Source organism: Balearica regulorum, chromosome 2, assembly GCF_011004875.1.
Source record: "Balearica regulorum gibbericeps isolate bBalReg1 chromosome 2, bBalReg1.pri, whole genome shotgun sequence".
Lineage (NCBI taxonomy): Eukaryota > Metazoa > Chordata > Aves > Gruiformes > Gruidae > Balearica > Balearica regulorum.
Genome location: NC_046185.1, coordinates 9220529 through 9237032, shown reverse-complemented (window position 1 = coordinate 9237032; position 16504 = coordinate 9220529). Strand labels below are relative to the sequence as shown.

Genomic DNA, 16504 nt, shown 5'->3' with positions numbered 1-16504 from the left:
AGTTTTCTTGCTCTGATGGGGTAAGTAACAAATCCACACTGAAGACAGGGATGTTGATGTAGCTGGTTGTACTATTCCCTAGGACTATTAATTTTTTACTTGAGACCATAGCTCATAATCAAAGTAATCAATTCTAAGAAGAAGAAAAAAATCTCATTCTTGCTGTGTCCAGTATTATAAATGCTGTGTCTACACTGTATTGCACATGAATATCTATGTTATTTCATTATGCTAAAAACATAGGGGGTTTAATCCCTTTTGCAGAGATTCTATACGATAATTCTGAAGAAAGAAATATAAAATCCACAATTAATTAAATTTCAGAATAGTCAAGTGTGGTATGTTGACCTTGGCTAGCTGCCAGGTGCCCACCCAGCCATTCTTGCACTCCCCTTCCTCAACAGTACAGAGGGAGGAAATATGACAAAAAGCTCAGCAGAACAGGGAGACCATTCACCAGCTACCATCGTGAGCAAAACAGACTTGACTTGGGGAAATTTTTTTCCAATTAAACAGAGTAGGATAATGAGAAATAATAACAAATCTAAAAACATCTTCCCTCCATCGCTCCCTTCTTCCCAGCTCCACTTCACTCCAAACTCTTGAACCTGTATGTCCTGATTTAAACCACAGGTTGTTATAATGAGTATATATGTAGGTCCTGGTTGGACAAATTTAGTTAAGCTGGAGGACTACTTGTTTGAGCAGGTGACTTCTCACTTGTGATGAGTATAAAGAGGCATTCTCTGTATACCAGTGACTGAAAAGCTCTCAGAGTGTATTTGTTTGCCTCTTGTGAAGAACAGCTTTGTTTGTGAGTCAGGGCTAAACTATTCAGGAAGTCAGAATGCCGTACTTTGGAGCACGCATTTGCAACACACTAGTCCTAACCTGGTGGTCTAGAACACATGGGGCAAATCTAGATGCTGAATTGGGATAATCACACTGTTTTCTTGTCCTTCTTAAAACTGCAGGCTCTTCAGAATGAGGCTTATAATCCATGACCTTGATTTTATTGGGACTAATGACATACATAGTAACAAAGTGTAACATACCATCCTTGAGTATCCAAGGTGTTGTGCTAAAACCCTTGGATGCTCAAAATGTGAAACTGTCATTGCAATATGGCTCTCCAAGTTGTGCCTTGTTGTTTCTAAAGGCTAAGAGGTCTGCCAGATTGTCTTCTTGCCCTTGGGATACATTGAACTCCTGAACCCTGACAGTTTCAGAAACAAGCAATGTCCTTTTTGAGCTTTGCTTTCACCACATAAAAATTCAGATAGCCCAAATGTTTTTACTCTTAGCAGCATTTTAGATTTTACACAGTGGGAAGAATTTTCTGATGGATAGAAAATGAAAGAATCATAATTCATAAATCCAGTGCATACATACATGCTTACAGCATGGAGGCCTACGTATGAACTGCTCTTACAATATACTTCATGCAATAAAATGTCTGCAGCCCATACAACATCAACACAATATACATATACAAAATGTAATGTAGCTTGCAGGTATGGTGTTGTGCAACTTCTCAAGAGAATTTTGCATTCATTTATTTTCAAATGAAATACAAATTTATACACATTGACCTTATTGTATTCATTATTTTCATGCAACTATTTTTCACTCAGATTATATACTAAGAGGTTTAAGTAGCACAAGCCCGAATTCTCAGCTTGAAGGAATGTACATGACAGAGAAAATGTAGTGAGCCACATTACAAACAGGACAGGGGAGCTGAGGAAGAACGGCATGTCTTCCCTGAAGAAATTCACTTTACTGCTTTAATACATTACAAGTTTATTGGTTAAATGTGCAAAACAATGCAATATAAAATATATTTCTATTTCATGACAAAATAATCTTTATAGCATTATTATTACAGTGCATCAGAAGTATTTTGAATATGTGTTCACTCCATCATTATATCCTTATGCAAGGTTCTAGAGCCCTAGCAATTTGATGTCCATGGACAAATCTTAGCTGTTAAAATGCTGCAGGTCAGAGTCTTAGCTGGTGCAAATCAGCTGCTTGATATCCACTCAGAATCTGAACCTATGTCTTTCTACTTATTTCCTATGAAATTATTATTATTGGTTCTGGGATTGTTGTTGTTATTATTATCATCATCATCATCATCATCATCATCATCATCTATGGTGGTAAGAGTTACTCAGTAACTATAACAAAATGAGGCTTTCATGTTCATACCACAGTACCAATAAATCCTCTCCCAAAGAGCACACAGTCTACAGGGCAGGACATGATCTCACAAATAACAAATTAATTGAAATATATGCAGTTCCTAATAATATTCTTAATTATTGACAACACACTTAAACACAGGAAGAAAGGCAAACAGGAACAACTTTACTGATAGGTAAATGCCAGAGATAAGGGGAAAAAAAAAAAAAAAGCAGCATGAGAAACTGTAAAAAAGAAAGAATATAAAATGAAGTAACAGTTTTTCTCAGTGATTAGTAAAATGCACAACGAGGTTTACAAAACAGCTAATTCACAAAAAAATACATCAAAGAGCAAATTCTGCAGAACTGGCCATACTTATGTTCTGTACCAGTGTGGTTTATTCCATACCCTTTAAATGAAAAATGTTAATCTTTGTATGGTTTGGCTTCTATGAGTAATACTTTCAGGACAAATACAAAACAGACTTGCTCACAGACAAGGTACATTCTAAGCTAAGGGATGCCATAAATACTATCATCGTGCTTGCTACTGTTCCCTTCAACATGAACATTCACACTGTTAAGCACTACGTGACATATCCTCAAGAATGGCCCTGAAATTCAGCTGAACACAGCAAGAAATGGGAGAGTGTAAGATAAAGTGTAATGATAAAAAAAAATAATGAAAGGTATGAGATAATGTACAGGGCATTATAAATCTGTATTTTGAAATTCTTCTTTGATTATCTTCTTCTAAATAAGGTGCTATACTAACGTGGAGTAAGAGTTTAATCACTGTGGAGGGAAACATAAAATTCTAGCCGTCCTCTCTGCTTGTTGATGTGTCTGTTAATCGTTAATCAGCAAGTGGTTTTACTTTGCTAGAACCACAGTTCACAATTATCCTAGGCTTGATACTCTAGCTAACAGAAGCTGTAAATACTAATTACTTCTGAAAGTCTGGATTTAAACATTTAGGTTAGAAAATGTTGTCTTCAATTTTTCATCAGACAGATTCTGGCTTCAGTTTTTCATCCAACAGGATCGAACATAAATACAAGGCTTGCTTTTATGTCCATTGGAGGATGTGGAAGGGAACTGCCAAAGCCAACCAGCCTGGTAACTGAATAGAACTTTGTTAATTCAACATCAATTAATATCATGGAGGGCAGATCTTAACAGATCCCCAGCATCTGGTTTATAAAGTAAATGAACTCCTTGAACTCCAATTGCGAAATTGTCCCAGAACTTCTCTCTCTCCAGATCAGAACAATTCTAATTCACAGTTTGTATTTATTCATAGATTATAGCAATTCATTTTAGACCAAATTTTTGCCAAGCTGAATCAGCTTTTTCTTCACTAGTTGTTGTACCTGCACTAACTACTGTACAGTGAACTCAGGTTTTTCTAGTTTTCAGCATAATTGCTTCGATGACTGCAGAGTAATTGCATTCTTAGACTTTTCTCTCAGTGTCGGATTTCATTTTCGAGATTATTCTTCTAAGAGATTATTTAAACACTAAAGATCTTTATAATCCTTTAGTTTAAAAAGTGCATTTAGTAAAGGAGCTATTATAAGTAGCAATAAAATAGCTAACAAAATATTTATACATATTACACAATGATATTTACTCTCAGTTGTCTCTACAGTTAAATAGAGAAGCAGAATTATTTAATACTGAAAAATTATTCAAGTGTATTAACTACAAGTAAATAGGAGGATGAGTACTCTAAGTACTATTATAGTTACATAATACATCAGTTTTATGATGAAGAACATTCTATTGTCGCCATTTATTGAAACTAGAAAACCTGGTCTTGTTACATCAGATGGTCCGTCTTCATATAAAGTCCATTTAATGCACTGAGCAAAAGTAAATTACTATGCAAAATTGGTAATTTGGGTGAAATTGTGCTCTTTTGTACTCTTAATGCTATTGATGCTTATCTTCAAAATATAACAAGTATATATTGACACTTTGAAAGAGAAATGTACCTTTTAACTTAATTTCAAGTACCCTTTTCCTCATTGCATCATTTGTTTGGATTTTTGATGCTAGAAATACAGCTATAACCTGCTTGAGCTTGGCTTAGACACAGAGTTGGACAGACAGTGGTGGTCCAGTTTTGTCGATTCTTTCTTCCACCAGAACCTTTCATTTCTGCGCTTTTACTGCAGAGTTTTCAAATCCCTGTCATTATGCCTGCCAGCCTGACTGGACCCCATGGGCAGAGCTAGCCCTTCCACAGGCAGCATTTCACCTCTGATTTGCCAGTGGTGCTGTGCTAGCATTGCTTTTAGCACAACAGGGGACACGTAGACTGGAAGCAGCACTAGTTAGAGAATGATTTGGTGGGTAATAGCATCCTCACTTGTTATCGTCGTTTTGTTGCACGGGAAGATGAAATCCATGCTGTCCCAGCTAAACTGGCATACAGGGAGATATTTTAAGAAGCAGATTATTAAAAGCTTGGAGTCACAAGATAATAGTTTTTGGTTACCCACAGGTTCTATGTGTAATTCAGTCTCTGTGTAGCAAAGATCCAAGCTGAAAAATAGGGCTCAGTGTTTCCAAAGTAAATACCTGCAGGTCTCGTATTTTTGTTACAAGAAACTAATATAAAAAGTATTGGAAGACATCAGATGTTTACCAAAAACTGAATGGGAATTGCAAAACACTTTTTACCATCAGTTGATTATCCAAATGCTTGTAGGACCCCATGCCTACATAGGACTTCATTGACATAAAAGACTAGAAGTACAGCAATCATTTTGCATGACTGCTTTCAGATAGTCACCAAGAAGTATGGCCTCACTCACAGTTTGACCAGAATAAAAATAAGGCTAAAATTAATTGTATTTTGAAGGAAGAATACTAACAATTCTGTATTTTTTTTTTCCACAGGAACATGTGTAATGAGGGCCATAAGGAGGCATCCAGTAGTTTGATGCTGAAGAGCCAAGGAAAATACATTTGAGGAGGAGGGAAAATGAAAACTGTTAGTGAACTAATTTTGAAATATACAGAGGTAACTACTCTGCTTTGAAGTTTCTATGAAAGACAAGAGACAAGCTTGTTTTGAAATGCTGGAGGTCCTGCCTCGCAGTATCCTATGCTAGTCTGTTTACTCCTGCTAGGCAACAAGTCCCAAGTTCTCCACTAGTTCTCATCCTGTAGTACCTGCTTTGGTTAATATTGATACTGGCTTTCAAACTCAGAGCCAGATTTAAAGCTCTGGTGTTGCAGCCCTCACAGAAACAGACCCACTGGCTTTAAGAAGTGCCATATTTAGCGTCCACTGCTGGCACACTGGATCAGTAAGTTGTATTTTTCATCATGGGCTTTAGTAAGTCTGCAAAGAGATCAAATGCCTGCGTACTGTTAAAAATTACTCAGGGTGAACATCCTCTTTCTGAGGACTGACTGAAAGGTTTTCCAGGTTGCGTCTGCAGCTGTGCAGCTGCTTTTAGATCTCAGAAGCTGAACTGCACTCAACCAGTAAACTGATGAACAAGGCTGTTTTATCGACACTATAAGGAACACAAACCCAGGCACAACTCCGTTTAGTTCCTTCTTTTCATTTTTATCTTTTCAAAGTAAAGAGATAAAGGAAGTAACGGAGCCAGGACTGGGACAGCCAACTCCAAGTACAAATAAATCAGTGTTGTCATTTTCAGGGTCCTGAGTTGCACCAAGACTTAAAATTACTTGATAAACAGAAACGGAGACTGAGGATGAGGCTTGTCTAAAAAAAGAATAGGGAGGAAAAGAATCTACAAGTGTTTTCCAGATATTCTGGACTGACACATGTTGATGCTGCTTCACTCCTTCAGTGGACTGGTACCAAGTTAGAGCAGGATGGCACCTGGCCCTACCCTTCAGTTTAAACTTGGAAAAAGGAGGACTTGCTTTGCCTGTTACTGAAAAACATGTTTTCTCTGTGCTGAAGCACAGCAGTTGTTTAACAGCATACACTCTTTAGCAACTGTTGTCAAACAATAAAAAAAAAAATATTTCATCCAAATAAAATAAAAAAAGGAGTTTTAGACAGGAAAGTGGAATAATTTGCAGTGGAAACGGGCAAGGGTCCCACAGCTAAACCTTCTTTTAATGAAAAGTCCAGGGAACCTCTCTGGCATGCTTGAACCCTATTTTCTAACAGCGTTTACCCCAAAAATGTATGGAATTCTTTCTAAACTTGAACATATACTCACCAATTATTCTTTGTTTCCAGTTATTTCCTGGAGGAAAAGAAATAAAGCATACATTTTTGTATGTCCTGATTTAAACCACAGTTTGTTATAATGAGTATATATGTAGGTCCTGGTTGGACAAATTTAGTTAAGCTGGAGGACTACTTGTTTGAGCAGGTGACTTCTCACTTGTGATGAGTATAAAGAGGCATTCTCTGTATACCAGTGACTGAAAAGCTCTCAGAGTGTATTTGTTTGCCTCTTGTGAAGAACAGCTTTGTTTTTGAGTCAGGGCTAAACTATTCAGGAAGTCAGAATGCCGTACTTTGGAGCACGCGTTTGCAACACACTAGTCCTAACCTGGTGGCCTGGATTTTATTGGGACTAATGACATAGTAACAAAGTGTAACATACCATCCTTGAGTATCCAAGGTGTTGTGCTAAAACCCTTGGATGCTCAAAATGTGAAACTGTCATTGCAATATGGCTCTCCAAGTTGTGCCTTGTTGTTTCTGACCTCGAATATACTCAAGTCAAAGGCTAAGAGGTCTGCCAGATTGTCTTCTTGCCCTTGGGATACATTGAACTCCTGAACCCTGACAGTTTCAGAAACAAACAATGTCCTTTTTGAGCTTTGCTTTCACCACATAAAAATTCAGATAGCCCAAATGTTTTTACTCTTAGCAGCATTTTAGATTTTACACAGTCAGAAGAATTTTCTGATGGATAGAAAATGAAAGAATCATAATTCATAAATCCAGCACATACACACATGCTTACAGCATGGAGGCCTATGTATGAGCTTACTCTTATTCAGACTTTCTAAATATGTAAGTCTTTTTCTCCAGAAGGATTTAGAAGCTACAGCTCTGTGCAAAACTTTGAAATAAAGCAATCTGAAACAGCAATGTCAGCACCTTTACTGAACTGATGAGACTGATTAAATACTTTTTTCCAAAGACATTTATCAGGCTACAGTATAAACCAAAGGCAAAGCTCTGTCCTGAACCTAATCGTGCATTGGGTTAGTGAGGCCAAGTTATATCAATTCTGTAGTCCCTGGAAGGTAGTGATGTGGCTAGCAGCATAGTTAGCTGGTTTCATTTTTCCAGTCAAAAATAAAGGCTCTGTTTGGTGGACTGCAGTGCAAGGCTGGAAAGCACACCTCTGGATTCATTATAAGTTACTATCCTTGTGCTGTCTCTGCATCTTGATGTTATGGCATATTAGGTTTATGTTCCTTTTCTGCTAACAAATCAGTGTTACATTTATTGGACAGTATGAAAAGGCAGTTTTTAAAAATAAACAGAAAGTTTTACGAATTAGTAACAGGTAAAGCCAAATCCTCCATCAATATCTTCAGATTATGTCTTCTATCTTTTGACGTGAAAACAACAGAAGGAATCTCTCCTTCCTCTTCTCAATGTAAAATTTCTAAATTCCTCTATTCATCACATGACACTGGAGCCACTTACCAAAACTTCGTTGTTTTGAAAGATGCATCAACACTAAAGAAAGATGACACAGCAGCATCTTGGGACAAAAGAATTGTGAAATTTAAATGCAAAATCCTGTAACTGATTTAAGGTTACATTCTGTCCCCATATGCCCACATATTGCTCTTATTAGCATCAAAAAGAGCCGTGGATGTACATCCGAGGATGGATTTTGGTCCTCAGATGTGGCTTAGTAAAATATTGTGTGTTGAATATAAAGAAAGTCTGTACTTACAAACTAAAATTATCAGCAACAAAGTGGCAGACAATCCTCCCAGAAAATATCTGAGAACACAACAATACCCGTAAAGGTTAGAAAAAAACAAGGTATGCATATTGGGTTAATAGAAGTGAAGCCTAGGTGGGAGGAGGAGAGAAGGTTCTTGTAGATGAACTGTAATTTGAAACTTTAAATTACTTCAGCTACTGAGGATAATCCCCTAGAAATAAAGACCTCAGCATTCCCAGGCTGAGGGAAACACCCCTCTTGGAGACTTGGAAAGACATGGATCCGTTCTGATTCTTCTCAGCCTTTCAAAACCCCTGTCCAAACACACTTGACAAAGTAGTTTTCATATCTGCGTACATATTTCTTATTTTTGTGCGTATCTATATAGCTCAGATGTTTGCCTGCATCGACTATAATGTGAAAATATATTTTCACAGTAAGATATATCTAACTTTGCAAATGTGACCCTTAATTTATGTTTTATTCAGCAGTTGAAATGGAATAAGCATTAATATCAGAAACAACAAATAAAAGAAATAAAAATTACCTTGTGCATAGTGAAATGATTAAACACATGATCAGCGCAACCATCTGAGAAAGGACATTTCGCACTGTCCTGGATTCTAAAACAAAAATCAGGAAAATAATTTTGATGAGTTTTCAGAAAAGTAAATATATGACAGGAGGTGTTTGCAAAGACTATCTTCAGCCTGCAAGGCCAGTCTTTTCGGTTTCTTTTTAAGAGAATTCGCCTAGAATGATTCAAAGCGGAAACCTAATTTTCATGCTCTGGGTGTCTCTCAGGAGTCTTTTTCCCCCACGACCATAGAGACACTATGCCCTCCATGCTCCCAGAAAACAAGCCTTTCTGAATAATTGCCTGTTTCAGTTTTTGTTCCCATGCCCTTTCCTCCATTTTCCTCTTCACTCCACTTTTTTCTTTTTCCATTTACCACTGAAAATAGGATAGGAAACAATGTGAGCAGGGAGGAGTCAACAAGTAAATACCAATTTTAAGATTTTATTATTTTTAATTAGTCATTCAAAATGTATGTTTCAGGAAATAAATTCTATTCTGCAAAGGGGCATATCAACATTTTTAGTGTATTTTCAGTTCACTCTAAAAAATGAGGCATATCAGAATAAGAACGTAACATACTTGCATTGCTCAAAGTCTCTTCATTTGCATTTATTATAAATGGAGAGCACGATTGTGAAGCACAAAATGGTTTCCCAAGCCGAAGAAATTCCTCATCTTTGTGGAGAGAGGCTCCTTTAGATGCTGGAGTTTGCCTTTGTGGTACGTGGCTATTACATTCAGAAGAAAAGTCTGAATCACCTGCAAAAAGTGCATATGTAACTGAGACCACACAAAAGAAGGGCTTTGAGACTTTGTGTTAATGAATTTCAGGGGGGAAAAAAAAATTATTTACTTAATCACAGCGAGGTTTCCAAATGGTTAGGGAGAGGGAATTGGCAGGTTCAAGGTATGCAGGAGAAAATATGCAGAGTAAAGACAAAACTGCATCGGGCATAACACAATGAAGTTATTAAAACAGCCAGGTGAAAGCAAATGGTACCATATGTTAATGACACCAGCATAAACATGAGTGGTGATGATTTTGGATTCAAATTCAGTCTAAAAATGCCTTTTTGGCACAAAGGTCTTTGTGGACTTTAATACCGCCAGCTCAATTCAGCACTTAAAATTCTGTTGTTCATCCTTTACCTGCAAAGTAAAGGTTTGCAGGTCCTTTGACCTGCAAAATCTGCAGAAAGAGATACCCAAATCCCACTAAATATAGAATGTAATGTTGTAGCTCAATTTCTTGGTACCTGGTCAGGGCTTACCAGTATCACTCTGACTGGCCTCTAGCTTACTGCATTCATCAGGCCAAGGATCATCTATGTGGGAGGAATCCATATCGCTGAGGACGGTGCTGCTGAGCCACGAACTGGAGGCACCAAGATTGAACAAGCTGGCAAGAGAGCGACGGATTTTCTTCCTTCGCCTGAATACGCTAACAAGAAAAGACACATTGTCAAGGAGAGTTAATTATTTTTGCTGAGCAAGGACAGAGCTCTAAGGCTTGTAGGACTGACATGAAAGAACCAGGTTCTGGTTCTGGGTGCTGTTCCTCGCTCTGTTCTTGACCCTGGGTATGTCACCAAGAGTGACTGCTGCATGCTGCAATTATTAGCAGCATGGCAATACATCATGCATTGTGATACTGGATACTGTGATAACAAATGGTATTACAGTATGAGTGGTCTCATACTACTAGCCATGAGTTTCACCCTACCATATCCCAGGTGCTACAGCCTGAATCCACTGTACTTCAACTTTTTTGAACTACATTTTATAAACCTTCCTGAACTGATGTTCCTCTGAAATCAAGAGAGATTTTTCCCTGAGCAAGAATTCCAGGGCCAGACCTTTTTATTATTACGTATGTATATACACACACTTTTTTCTTATTCCTTATCATGGTAACACCCCATTGGCAAAATGAGCTGTAGCTCTCCTTTTTCTTTATTAGACACGACTCCACTTACTGCAACAACTGAGTACTGAAGAGTTTTTGGGTGGTAAGATTAGACATGACTGAAAATCGAGTTATTTTAATCAGTGCACTGTCTAAACTAAATCAATCAAGATGTTCCCATTAAGAAGCAATGCTGATCTTATGCCAAACAAAACGCAGACAGCCACACAGATGCCTCCGGATAAGTCCAGAGATGTGGAGGCAATTGCCAACATTGAGTAAAATCTGCGTATAGCTCACTTACCGAACTAAATTCTCTTTATATGTAACACTTGTCTGGGATGGTGTCAGTGTTACGTTGCCCTCTTCATCAGACAGAAAACTGTCTTGTGTCAAAATGTAATAGCCATTAGAAAGCAGGCGAGGGCTGCGGCGACATGTGGAAAGGGAGCCTGTCAGAAGATTTGTGGAACAACACTCATAGGCAGGGTCATAGTCCAAAAAGGCGCAAGCATAACTGAAAAGGAGAAATGAAACCCTCTAATTTAGTGTCTAGACAGAGCAAACCCGTGATTTAATAATAATGAATTTACATTACCAGCTGATGGGGGCTGGTCATGAGATAGATGTAAAATATGTGGATGTAATGATATTACTTCTGGACCTAGGGGGTTTCAGCCAGCTAGGGTGTGCCTCCATCACACTTTCCAGATGACAGGAGTGCTTCATGCGTTTCACATGTGGAGCGTTTCACAAATGCATGGAGCCAGCTTGACTTGAGAAGTGCATGGTGTATATCTGTGGCAGTGCTCTTGGCCAAAGAGTCCTGCCAGATCTACACCTACCTGGAGCCATCAGAGGTATTCCAATATTTTGCTTCTCTGAGTTACTCTGCATGGCACAAGCCTGAGTGCCTCTGAACCAGGCAGGATTTATTTGCCTTTTATAACCCAGCCATACTTAATGAAGATTTAAGGGTACGTGACTTTTCATTCTCACAAATCATGGAGTACCATGCTGCTAGAACAACATGGGATAAAGTCTACACATGGTGATAAATTCACCCTGCCCTGAAATACAATGGACTTTCAGATGAAAAGTAGCACAGAAAAATATACTATGTGGTATTTAAAATAGAAGTGAGTAGTGACAGAGGTGAAAGAATCTAAACGTTGTAGACATTTTACTTAGCTCAAGTAAAATTGGATTTATGGTGAGTCCTTTCTCCTCAACACCTTTGAGTTCCAAGTGGCTGTGCAGTGATGTCCATGGAAAGAAAGGAAGACACTGGATGACACAGTGGCTGCCATGGGTTTCAGTAGCACATTTAACTATCCCATATGGCACATCACAGAGGGATACCATAATTTCAGTGGAAGGAAAAGCAAGTGGAACAGAGATATTCCAAAACCTTGTAATTGCAAAGTCAGTGCTTCCAATCACCACAGCAGTACTTCTGAACTTCCATTTAAAGCAGTAATTAAATTAATATCAACACTACAATCCTAAGTGGCCCAAAAGGGATTTTACAAAATCTTCAGAAAAATAAAAATAAAAATAAACAAGTGTAATTTTCCTCAATACCTTGGAAAAATACGTTGTGAGAGGCTGCGGCTATGTTCTCCATTAAATGCTGTTGAACCTGCAGAGACAAAGGCCAAATAAGAAGGCGCCGTTATCATATCCACTAACAGCTCAAATATTTGACAGGTCTTCACTGGCAGGTACCTTATGCATAACAAAAAGATCATAAAACAAGCTAAAAAAAAAAAAGGAAATGAAGCGAAAGATTAAAGGAGATAAAACAGATGAAAGAATGAGGGAAAGACATAGTCTTTACAGGAAACTCATCTCAACCAGGACAACACAGAATCAGATACTTGTACTCTGCACAGCTTACAACCTTGAGAGAAATAATTACGGACACAAATGCAATAGCTGCTGTAATTTTAATGGTGTTTTTGCAGAAATCTGCTTCATGCCAAAAATCATACCTGTACTGGCAATAGATACAGAGCAGAATGGAAGGGCCACTGTTACCATTACAATATATTTTTCAGATGAAAATTGCAGACATAGCACAACAGGAATAGAGGTAGCGACAGTGACCAAGATTTGACCATACTACTGTGGCAGGACTCTGAGGAAATAGGATTTGTCTGGATTACCTTGGCTCAAGTCTGCAAAGTGCTGCCAGATGTTCAGCATCTGACTGAATCAATCTTACAAAATATGATCAATGGCAACTCAAAGGGAGAATTTATATCTGTTATTACATGGAAAGATATAAGATGTGATCTTGCCCTATATTACGTTGCCTCTTCTGTGTCTTTAGAGCATCACGCTTACAACACTGATAGTAAATGCCCATCATTCACCTACAAGGAGATAGGTCTCAGAGAACTTTTTGGTTTAATGTTCAGTTATGAGCTGAGGCAAAGAAAAGCCATGAAGGTCAGTGTTTCCACTTTGGTAATCTTGTTTATCCTCATTTGGAGCTCCGTTGTCAGTTGCAGCCTGGATGTGAAGGGCACAGGACCAGGCAGGCTCACCAAGAAAGGGAAGTAAAACCTTCCAGGATGTTTTTTACAAATCGGTCCTATTACCCTACTCCCATACATCCTGTTTCTTCTACACTTTGGGGGAAAAAAAAAAAAAAAAAAATCACTTTACCATGAGAAAATTATGCTCTAAGCCTGGCAAAAGCAAATTGAGGACACAACTGGAAGAATCTTGGTGGAGGTACAAAAAGATCAAGTAGCATTGGCCAGAATGCCACACAGCAAGTTGTATGAAAAGTGAGTGTGGTGGTGTGTTTCATAGATTGACAGGTGGTAGACCTATTTTTTTCATATACAAATAGTTCCTGAAATAATTCCTCTTATTTTAGGCAAAATTACAATTTTTAATTGTGCAAAAATATTACACTCAAACCCAAGAAATTAATCCAAACTCTAAAAGAAAATACAGGAAGAACTTGACAGGTGGTTTGTAGATCTGGATATAAACTAAAACCTGCAAAATCCCAAATCTTATCAGTCAAATAAGTGTGACCAACAGTTCGAGGGAGGTGATCCTGCCCCTCTACTCCACTCTCCTGAGACCCTGCCTGGAGTACTGTGTCCAGCTCTGGGGGCCCCAGTACAAGAAAGACATGGAGCTGTTGGTGTGAGTCCAGAGGAGGCCACGAAGCTGATCAGAGGGCTGGAGCACCTCTCCTATGAGGACAGGCTGAGAGAGTTGGGCTTGTTCAGCCTGGAGAAGAGAAGGCTCTGGGGAGATCTAATTGCGGCTTACCAGTACCTGAAGGGGCCTACAGGAAAGATGGTGAGGGACTGTTTATCAGGGAGTGTAGTGACAGGACAAGGGGTAATGGGTTTAAGCTAAAAGAGAGCAGATTTAGATTAGACATAAGGAAGAAATTCTTGACTGTGAGGGTGATGAGGCACTGGAACAGGTTGCCCAGAGAAGCTGTGGATGTCCCATCCCTGGAAGTGTTCAAGGCCAGGTTGGATGGGGCTTTGGGCAACCTGGTCTAGTGGAGGGTGTCCCTGCCTGCAGCAGGGGGGTTGGAACTAGATGATCCTTGAGGTCCCTTCCAACCCAAACCATCCCATGATTCTATGAAATAAGATCCCCTCCATAGCAGATTTTTTTTATCAAAAGCTCATACAAATGTGCACAAATTTACTTGCTCGTGGTGTTGATGCAACATGTGATATTCCATACATCTTGAAAAGGATTGTTTCACACACCTTGGGATAACAGGCAATATAGATTATCTGTAAAAGAGTTTAAAAAGAAACAGAAGTATGTTTCATTTTGTCTTGTTTGAAAATTAGGATGTGTAAGATAGTATCATCAATACATATCACATTATTAGTTATATTTTCACTTAGGCAAAAGTTATTGATTCTAGGGCATATTTGTTTGAAAAGGGATATAGAAGTATACCTCAGCATCAATTATACTTACTACCACTCTTTAATAATCTGAGAATGAAACTTTCCAGCAACCGAAACCCATAACACAGTTGCATTGCATGTGATTTTCTCAGTTATGATCATACAAAGTAGCAATCACTAAAAAAGGATAACTTTTAAGAATAGTAGCTGACATATGGGTAGTGCTTTCATTAGAAAGTGTTGACACCTACTGATCAACGTGGCAGAACAAACCACAGTCCTTCCGTTACTAATTTGAATTGTCTCAAAAAATTTGCAAGGTATGTCTCTGCAGGACGCATGTTTATCTGCCACCCTCCACGGAAGTAAAATTTAAGGTAATATAGAGTACATGCATATAGTTATAACAGAGAGGGAGAGATATACATAGGCAAATATATTACTGGGGAGGCGATGATTTTCTCTTTTTTGAAGAACAGTTAGTAAGCAGTTGTAATTTGCTTTCAAACTATTTTAAGAAATGATAATATCAAGCTTCTGTAAGCAGTCATAGAACAGGCAGTCCAATGGATTTTTTTGCTAGCCTGGATCATGAAAATTTTTGTCTCATGCGTTACTGAAGAGGGTTCTTGAAAATTGTAATTCAAGCAATACTGGAGAAAGCGTGGAAACATCGTGTTGTAGACAATGCTGCACAGTGTTCTGCTTTCATTTAATATTCAGTCCCATTTCTGGGCTATTAATAGCGTGAGAAGCTATAGTAACAATATAAGCAAGCCAAAACAAAGTATCTCAACCACCACTGTACAAGGAAGCAGTAGTATTATATCTGTAAGCCATAAAATGAACATCAATATAGAACTTCTAAACTATGACATGAGAAAAGGCCAACAGCTTTAAGAAATTCCACTAAAAGTGAATCTGAGGTGAACGCGGCAATATTTTATGTCAAGAATTCAAATAAAAGCTTAAGGCAACAACCCCCGTGAATTTCAAAACACCCAAAAGCCCATGTCGTAATATAAACAAAAAGTCACTGTCCAAAACAGTTTTAATCACCTGTTCCTCCAAAAATTAAATTAATATTTAAGCCAATGATACCCTCAATTAGTAGCCAGCAGTCCCCTGTCCATATTTGCATTCTCAATATTTACATTAGTACATACCAAACTATAGTGCTAACTATTAAAATAGCTGAAGCCCAGGCAACCAGTTTTATTCTATTGTACCTACCAAACACAAGTGTCTACAAAGACAGTTTTATTTGTTCACACGTATCAGACATTTTTGAAGAGCAGTCTAGTCTTTTCTCCCTGCAGGTGATGATAGCAACATCCACAAAAATGCAAAACTTCCTGAAGAGCAGTATAGAAATGAATCCAACGTTTAATTACTCCTCAGCTGACAAATATATTAAGACATAAATATGTGTAAAATCTTCCAAACCTGGAAAATCCATTTCACTTTTAACACATGTATGTAAAAAAGTTTCTCATCATCAAGACGAGAGCCTCTGAGATGTGAAGCGGAGGGTGCTCTTTCTGCAGCTTCCTGGAAGAGATTAGCCCCCGGTCTTGGGAAAGGCAGGTCTATGAAGTCCCCTGTTTCCTTTTGAAAACAGCCCGTGCAATCAGCGGCACAGAGGCAGAATGAGGTCATGCTTCCTGTAAAGTAGCCTCACATCAGAAGCATTCGTTTTGAAGAGCAAACTGAAGATTAAGATTAGCCCAGTGAACGCTCTTGCAGGCAGGCTGTTCCAAAAGAGAAGATCCACTATAAATAATATTTCACTCCAATTATGATACGGAGAGCACAGGCAGAACCTCCTCTCACAAAGAAAAGTGACACAGACTTTTGTTTCAGCTTTACCTTTCTACCTCGCTCAGAAAACTTTAAAGTGGTATATCCAAATCACTCCATTTGTTGAAAGACTAGCGAGCCTGACAAGCTTTGATGTAGGAAAATGATCCAGCTACCAAAAAACCCATACATAGTGACAAGAC

General features: G+C 38.3%; 1 protein-coding gene across 1 annotated transcript in view; it reads right to left on the bottom strand.

The window, feature by feature from the left end:
• LOC104638754 (dynein axonemal assembly factor 11) overlaps positions 1–16221 on the bottom strand; it is a 58791-nt gene extending 42570 nt beyond the window's left edge. Inside the window, exons 1-5 of the mRNA XM_075743310.1 lie at positions 15948–16221; positions 14288–14378; positions 12181–12238; positions 10901–11113; positions 9962–10131 (exon numbers count right to left, since the gene is read on the bottom strand). Of these exons, the coding sequence (XP_075599425.1) occupies positions 9962–10131; positions 10901–11113; positions 12181–12238; positions 14288–14378; positions 15948–16160 (745 nt within the window). The 5' untranslated portion in view covers positions 16161–16221. The remainder of the gene's footprint in view (positions 1–9961; positions 10132–10900; positions 11114–12180; positions 12239–14287; positions 14379–15947) is intronic.
• Between the last annotated feature and the right edge of the window lie 283 nt (positions 16222–16504).